The sequence below is a fragment of the Vicia villosa genome, unplaced genomic scaffold (assembly GCF_029867415.1).
Source record: "Vicia villosa cultivar HV-30 ecotype Madison, WI unplaced genomic scaffold, Vvil1.0 ctg.001498F_1_1, whole genome shotgun sequence".
Lineage (NCBI taxonomy): Eukaryota > Viridiplantae > Streptophyta > Magnoliopsida > Fabales > Fabaceae > Vicia > Vicia villosa.
Genome location: NW_026705641.1, coordinates 512,596 through 521,306, shown reverse-complemented (window position 1 = coordinate 521,306; position 8,711 = coordinate 512,596). Strand labels below are relative to the sequence as shown.

The window sequence follows — 8,711 nt, the reverse complement described above, 5'->3', positions numbered from 1 at the left end:
GAAGCAAAATGCTAAAGGTTGCCTATAAATATTCAAAGACATGAATATATATGTACCTCTTTTTTCTTTGATCTGTATATTCAGGAATTTTCTAAGATTTGTGCACTTGGTTAATTAACTGCTTTATTTGCAAAAGGTTGTAGAAGATACCAAAGTGTATTGGTACCTTGCCCTTGTTATTGTCCTTACATATGTATAGTTTAAGACATGAATGATACTAGATGATTGAATCTGCAATAGTTTACAAACATAAAATCTTTATGGACCAAACCAGGTGTCATTATATTTCTCCCTTGTTTGCTAAACAAGAACAATAAGGAAATGATCTCACAAACATCGCTAAGAAAAATACAGAAAGATTATGACCTATACATTATAGATGGATGACACAGGAGTAACATTCAATCATCGCAAAGCGTACATGACCAAATTTTCCCTCAAACATATACACGCCGAAACTATAGACAACTTATTGACTACGATTTACAAAAAAAAATTTAGGAAATTTGCCATATATCACCTTACTGCAGAAATGTAAAAAGGGGGAAGTTTTCTTACAAACAAGTGAGGAATTTCTAGGGAATGTCATGCAATTCAACTTAGCACAGATATAGAAGAAAAACCACTCATGGATCGCCACTCTTCACCTTGATCTCGATAAGTTCCTCAATGGGTTGACGGCATATAGGGCATTTATTGGATTGAAGCCGTAGAGCTTTCGCACAATCACTGCACATACACTTTAAAGTACAACAGATGTAATGTGAGAAAAATCACAATAGATAATGAATACAACGTAAAATAAAATACTGAGACATGATCATCACATATCAACTATATGTAATGCAAGGAGATGAAACCTTACCATATGTCGACAAGGTAAGACAGCTGTATCCTTTGGTTCAGTCATGCATATTACACACTCCTTCCCAGGATCATTGTCATCAAATCCTGCAGCTTCTGAGTTTCCTATTCCATATAGCTCTCTCAACTCATAACGAACACCATCAATCCACAGAATCTGTTTAACTACTTTTATCTGGAAAGCATCATTACATTTCTCCAAGACAGCTTGAGTTATTTGCATGTGAGGTGATGCATTTAGCGTGGAATCATCGGAATTTTTAGGTGTTTCGTTTTCCGAGGGAGTTTCCAAACATGTTTCAGCGCATATTACAAGAGGAAAGACGTCTTCTCCAGGTGAAGGCTTTGAAAGATCATCCAACTCAAAGAAGCCTAGGTCAATCCCTGTTCCTGAAGGCTGGGCAAATTTCTGGCCAACTCCTTTCCCAAAGGGGACTTTGACTGGCACAAATGCATCAGGAAAGAGTGGAACAAACCTACATTTATCTTCTTCCTTCGCAAAGTAGGAGACAGTAATGCTGCAAATTTCAAATACGAGTAAAAAAGTTAAGAAAAGCAAAAACATTCCACATTCCGTTATACAATTACATTTACTCCATCTTTGAAGGGTCTCATTTTAGTACACAATCATTTCATAACTAGTCAATCAAACTAATCGCAACGTCAACCCATAAAGTATGTTTTCATTCTGTTCTTTTATTAGTACTTGAATGTAAGCTTACAAGTAACATGAAACTGCTCATAGTCTGCTTATAGCCAGAATACAGGGAAAGCTGATTTGAGAGCACAAACAGTCTGCGACAAGTTCTTTACATTACATAAATGATGCATACCTAATTAATTATCCAATATGCTAAATTTAGACATCAACAATGTAAAGAAAATATTTTCCCAGACTAGCGTACAGCTAAAATATGTACTTTACATGTTTCAAATTCCTTCAACCAATAACTCTAACATGAGAAGATTTTTTCTCTAAGACATAATAGCCTACCAAGCAGAAAATTTCTACTAAGTTCACAAAAAGCATATTACAAAAACAACCACCAAACTTTATTCCACTAAGTAGGGTCGACTACATGGATCAACTTTAGTCATAATGTTCTATCAAGGAACATGCTTCTATCCAAATCAGATTAGTGAAGATAAACGCCAACCAGTTACCTCAGAGTCCATCAAACATGCTTTTTGTGATTTTCAAAGAAAAAGCCTCTCACAAGAAATAGAAAGTTAAAACCATGTTTATAATGCAAGTGATGGAAAAAGAGAAGCTTTTTGATGCAAAGAAAAGTGTCTATTAGATACAACTGTCTATGAGTTTGTTATTTTGTGACTTGTGAGTCTCCAAATTCCCAATATGATTCAAATTTTATGAGTTTAATCAATCTAGAATAACAATTGGAGTTCTTGCTTATGCAATCATATATTGAAACCATAGCAACCTCATTCAAGTTAAAGATTCTTCCAACATATATTTGGACTATTACTACGTATCATGAAACTCCTACTTAGGAAGTTTCAAACTCGGTTAGAATTTAATTCTTAGCTCACTTTCACTAAAATAGTGAGGTAGACATAAAGCCTAATTCATCGGTGAAAATTTCAAATTCAATCTATAAATAGCACTTCGGTCCCTTAAGCTTTGTTTGCGAGTTTGGAGGGGAAGGGAGGGGAGGGCTTTGGAAAATAGGAAAGATTGAGTGAAAATAATAAAAAGATTTTGGATAGGAGGGTTTGATTTTATTCATAACACAAAAAACCCCTTAATATGGGAGAACTCAAAAATTGTATTGAATGGGGGTTTTAGAGGGCTTACATAAATTTTCTAAATATCTTTTAGGTTGGTATAGTATTTTGAAAATTAAAAATATAGTAATGATAATGACTCTTTTATCATTCTAAATAAAATTATTTTTTCAAAAAATGTTAAATATTTTCTTATATTTTTTAAATTTCCATTTTCGGAAGCTTTCCCCTCCAAACTCGCAAACAAAACCTTAGGAGTAAGTTAGAGGAATCTGGAATATCCTATTGGTAGAAGAAGAGCTTAGAATAAGGTTATATGTTTATAAGGAAGAGTTAGGAACAATCCATATGATGGATTAGAATAAGGAGTTATTCATCCCACAGATAAAACTCAACACTTGTATTAGATATAATTGGAAGAAGTTCCTACCATAATAACAAAATTTTGTGTAATCAGCCTACCACTGACTTAAAACAAAAGGCCTACCACTGACTTAAAACAAAATGAAATATAAATTTCGATCCACTCAAAAATCTCCAACGAGATTTTCCATATCAAATGTTAAGGGTCATTTGGCTTGATTAAATAGTGTAAGTGTATTTAATTAAAGACCTAATTGAATATGTTTTTTTTAATAATATACTTATATCTTCACAATTTCCAAATTTTGAAATGTACATTGTCATGTCAACAAACGCTTCAAACAACATTTTGCGATCAATCCTTGACAAGGAAAAATTGTTGAGACAACTTTTTTAGATTGACACTGAAAATGGAAGACTGCCCTCAAACATGAAAAAAAGTTGCATGTCTTAGAAACTATCTGCCTCAAGTTGATTACCATGAACTTTGAATTGCAAAAGCAAGATGAGAACACGGCAACGTTTGATATGATCAAACACCTAAAGATGCTCTATCAAGAGTAGGCTAGACATGAGGCTTGAAATTTGCAAAACACTTTTCAAGACAAGCTAGCTGAGGAAGCCCCTGTAGGTCCCCATGTACTCAAGATGATTAGGTATGTCAAGGTTCTCCACATACTCAATCATCTTGAATACATGGGGACCTACATGAGGCTTCCTTAGCTACCTTGTCTTGAAAAAGGACTTGCAAACTTCAAACCTCTCATGCTTAGCCTACTTTATATAAAGAGTCTTTAAGTGTTTAATCATATCGAACGTTGCCATGTTCTCATCTTACTTTTGTAATTCAGAGTTCATGGTAGCAAGCAAGATGCAGACAATTTTCAATATGTCATCAACAAGCTTCTTATAAATATCTCTTTCGGCCTTAACAGCAGAACTTGGAGGCTCCTCTTCAAAAACGGATGCGCCTAAGACATGCAACTTTTTCTTATGTTTGAGAACAATCCTCAAGTTTCAATGTCAATTTAGAAAATTTATCTCAGACAATTTTTTCTTGTCAAGGGTTGATTGCAAAATGTTGTTTGAAGTGTTTGTTGACATCTACATTTCAAAAATTGTGAAGATATAAGTATAATTAAAAAATATATTCAATTAGGTCTTCAATTAAATATGTTCCCACTATTTTACTCGAACCAAATGACCCTCAACGTTGATTCGGAAACTCTCATTGGAAGATTTTCCAATAGATCGAAATCCACATTTCACTTTTTAAGTCAGCGGTAGGATGATTACACAAAACTCAATTATTTAGGAAGAAACTTCTTCCAAATAAATCTAATACAACTCTTAGTTTTATTAGTTGGGTGAATAAATCTTTTATTCTAATACATCATATGGATTGTTCCCAACTCTTTTTTCTAAACAAATATAATATTATTATAATTAGTTGAATTAAGTTATGCTTATAAACATATATCACTTTTCACTCTAATCCTTATTATAATTAGTTTAGCCACCAAGAGCTTGGTATGAAATTTTTAGTTAGTAGTGAAAAAACAAAGATATACCCAAGGACAAGCAAATCAAACATTATTTACAAAGTGAAGTCAAAATAGGATGATAATTGTTCTAATTGTCCACATTAATGATATTGTTCTTTCAAGTGATAATGTGGCAGAAATGGAAAGATTAAATAAAAACTTAACAAAAGAATTTGAAATCAAAGACTTGGGTTCACTCAATTATTTTCTTGGCATGGAAGTAGGAAAATCGAAGAAATTGTTGTTTCTCTGAGAAAATATTTTCTTGATCTCCTACAAGAGACAGGTATGAGTGATTGTAAGCCTGCTGACACTCCTATGGACCCAAATACTAAACTTTGGGAGAAAGGAGACACCAAAGCTGACTAACACCGGAAGATATCAAAGGTTAATTAGAAAACTGATGTCTAGCTCATACTTGTCCTGACATTGCTTTCCAAGTTAGTGTTAGTCAATTTATACATGCTCCATATGAAGAACATCTTCAAGCTGTATACAAAATCTTGAAATACTTAAAAACTTCTAGAAAAGGGCTATTCTTCAAGACGACAATGGTAAAAACGTGGCAATATTAACTGATGCGTATTGAGTAAAATATATTACAGATAGAAAGTCAGCTTCATGCTATTGCACATATGTGTGAGATAGAAAGTCAACTTCATGCTATTGCACATATGTGTGAGGGACCTAGTAACATGGAGAAGCAAAAAACAATGATTGGTTGCTTGTAGTAGTGTGGAAGTTAAGTTTAGAGGAACAGCTCAAGGAATTTGTGAAGGTACGTGGATTCTTAGAGTTTTGAAGAAACTCAAAATAGTGGTAGAACTTTCATTGAAGTTATATTGTGACAGTTAAGTCGATATAAGCATAGCTCACAACCATGTTTAGTATGCCCGGACAAAGCATATTGAAATCCATAGCCATTTCATTGAAGAGAAGATAGATTATGGCATTCTCTGCTTCAACTGTGTTCCCTCGAGTCAACAGACAACTGATATTTTAACCAAGAGTTTGACAAGGACAACATTGGAATATTTGATAAGCTAGTTGTACATGATTGATATCTAGGTACTAACTTGAGGAGGGTGTTAAAATATAATATATTATTTCCTTTTCTTATTATTCTAAATTTATGTTTATTTTATTTTCCTTATATCTCTTCTAAAATTAAGAAGTTGGTTGATTCTATTTTTTTCTATAAAAGGAGTCCTGGTAGTTATAATAATTTATCACAATATTTTTCTCTATATATAACTACATAAGTTCTCAAGTAACCATGCTACCTTCTGATTTTACATATCAGCACAACAACTACTATTCTATTCTAATTATAAGACCAATGGAGAATATTACATTTACAGAAGCCGAAGAGTAAAGGTTCTGGTGGGAGAGTCAAGAAGAGGAAAGGTTCTGATGGGAGAGTCAAGAACTTAAATGTGATCTTGAACTACATCAATTCATCCAAAAGTATAAGAGAAGTATATCAATATTTGTATTAGTGTTAGAAAAGAGAAGACAAAGTATGGAGATAAAAAATTCTAATCTTGTGAATAGTAACATCTTCTATTTTGTGAATTGCTCTAGAGATCTCAGGTATTAAGTGTACTCTAAAAAACTCCACCAATGGCAGTATTGTTTAACCAGACACCTTTGAATTACATAGATGAAAGCAATATTATAACACACAATCTCATTAATCACATTATGTTCTCCAAAATAACTAATTTCCACCCAATCCTAGATCACGTGTTTCCCTGCTTACAATCCCCACTGTGAAAAATATTTCAACTTGAACTTCTATACTTTAACACTGGAAAGGGGCGTCTTAGGGTTATTGGCATCAAAACTGTCTCCTCTTATCAATTTTGAGGTGACTAGAGATAAATACAGTTATACATGTATATTTGCAGAGGCTTCTTGTCTGCTTTGCATAATGCTTGGATGTATATAAAATATATACACAAGAAAGGAGTAAATAGTGTAAAGAAAATAGAGATTTTGTACTAATTATTGTGATATAGACCAGTGAAGTTGTATGAGACAATGGTATGCATAAAGATATGACATATGATAGAGAACTATGACGCAGTTTGATCCATGTAGCTAAGCTCTGCTAGTTGAATAAGGCTTGGTTGTTTTTGTATAGTAATTATCTTTATATATCAAAGTCCTTCTGAATTTAAGATCAAGACAGAAATCCCTAAAATACTAAGCTAGCATTCCTTTGCAGATTACTCAAACAAATTCCTAAGCAAGTTTCGAATCAGTTAGAATTAATAGAAACAAGTAAAGTCCAAATTTGCAAGTGAATTCACTTACCTGCCATCATAAACAGCGTCGAAAACGAAAGAAACGAGATGGTGATCAGGGTTATGCTCATCAACTTCAAGTCGCAAAGTATCCTTATGAACATTAACATGATTCCTAATCTTCTTCGCAGTTTGATGATCAACGTAAGGGGGCGGTGTGGAAGAAGAAGGTAAAGGAAGAGGAGGAGGTGGACCCCAGGCATGTTGTTGATTTACATAGTAAGAAGGATGGAACATAACACGAGGATTGGCGTAGTTGATAGTTGAATTAGGGTTAGAGAAGTAAAATGAATGGGTATGAGGTTGAAGAGAAGGAGGAGGAGGGTGGGGAGTGGCATAGCCGGTGGTGGTTGAGGGGTAATAGTAACCTTGCTGGTGAGGTGGTGGTGGTGGTGGATGTGATTCGGTTGAGTAGTAATAATGAGGCGGTGGTGGTGGTGGTGGTGGAAGTGAGGGTGGTTGTTGAGGTGGGTTGTGAATGAAATTGTTTCTTCTTCTACTACTGCTCCAGGAAATACCCATATGAGTGTGATGGTGTTGAAAAAATAACAAGATGCGGTGGTGGGTGAGGAATCGCGGTGGTGGAGTGCCCTAGTCTTTTTTTGTCTTGGGTTTTTCTTTGCTTCTATGGTAAAAGCGCGTATGTATTGTACCTTGTCGTATTTTGCCTTTATTTAGTTTCCTTACACAGCAGGCTATCACTACTGCTCTGTCTTTTGGGTCTAATAGTTGTCCAACTATTCAAACAAATCTCAATTTATTTATTTATTACTTTTTAAATTATATTTATCCTTCAAATCGTATTTGACTTTTTTTTTTTATAAAAAGTTATATGAATGATTTATTTACAAATAAATATTATTGTCGAAATTTGAATTCTCGACTAACAACTTCCTTAACTCAGCTAATAAGTGTCAACTAAACTACTCCACCAATCCATAATAAAGTTGATATTTAGTTTTAAAAGGTTAATTTTGTTTCAAAATTATATATACAACTAAAATACTAGTAGTGGAGAAGATTTCTTATTCTTCTTCTTTCTACAAAAAAACAAAATTGTCAATTTCTTTAGTTATTTTTATAAAGAATATTGAATTCTCAAATGTATTAAATTTTATTTTATTTGTACACTTATTTAATATGGAGAGAGAATTTTAGGAATGAGTAATTTATTATCATATTTTAATTATAGTTTATTATAATATATTTAAATATATAAAAATTACTATAGATTAATAAGCATAAACTATTGAAAAAAAATTAAGTTATATTAATTTAAAGTGAAAAATATTAATATAATAAAAATTATTGATATTAAGCTAAATAGGTCTATAAAAATTCCAACCCTTTTTATTTTATTTAAAAAAACCTAACCTGACTTAAATATATTCATGATATAAATACTTTTTATTCTAATATTTATAAATAATTTTAGTAGTAAATACAATTATTTAAATTATATATATATATATATATATATATATATATATATATATATATATATATATATATATATATATATATATATATATATATATATATGAAACTAAAATACTACACAATAGTTAACTATTTGCTCTGTTTGATACATAGATATAGATATGTATTTATTTTTTTAATTATTTGTAACATTGAAAATCTAATAAAATTAATTTCATTTTCACAATTTAATAAGACATGGCAATAAAACCCAGACTCACGGGTACCCACCCGAACCCGTCTCGAAGTTGACGGGAAAAACCCATTTTGACTGGGTTTGGGTTTTCCCCGATTAGAAAATATGGGGATGGGTCGGGTAATGGGGACACTAGTACCCACCCCGAACCCGCCCCGTTTATTTCAATATGTACATTATTATTTATATTTAATAATTTGATTTGTATTT

The 8,711-nt window shown here is 32.4% G+C and overlaps 1 protein-coding gene across 1 annotated transcript; it reads right to left on the bottom strand.

The window, feature by feature from the left end:
- Positions 1–349: 349 nt before the first annotated feature.
- LOC131635485 (probable E3 ubiquitin-protein ligase LUL4) lies at positions 350–7,525 on the bottom strand. The gene is made up of 3 exons (XM_058906103.1): positions 6,837–7,525; positions 866–1,382; positions 350–740 (listed from the first exon to the last, which is right to left on the bottom strand). Exons 1-3 carry the CDS (start codon positions 7,346–7,348, stop codon positions 627–629), a joined length of 1,143 nt encoding a protein of 380 aa, XP_058762086.1. The 5' UTR covers positions 7,349–7,525; the 3' UTR covers positions 350–626.
- Between the last annotated feature and the right edge of the window lie 1,186 nt (positions 7,526–8,711).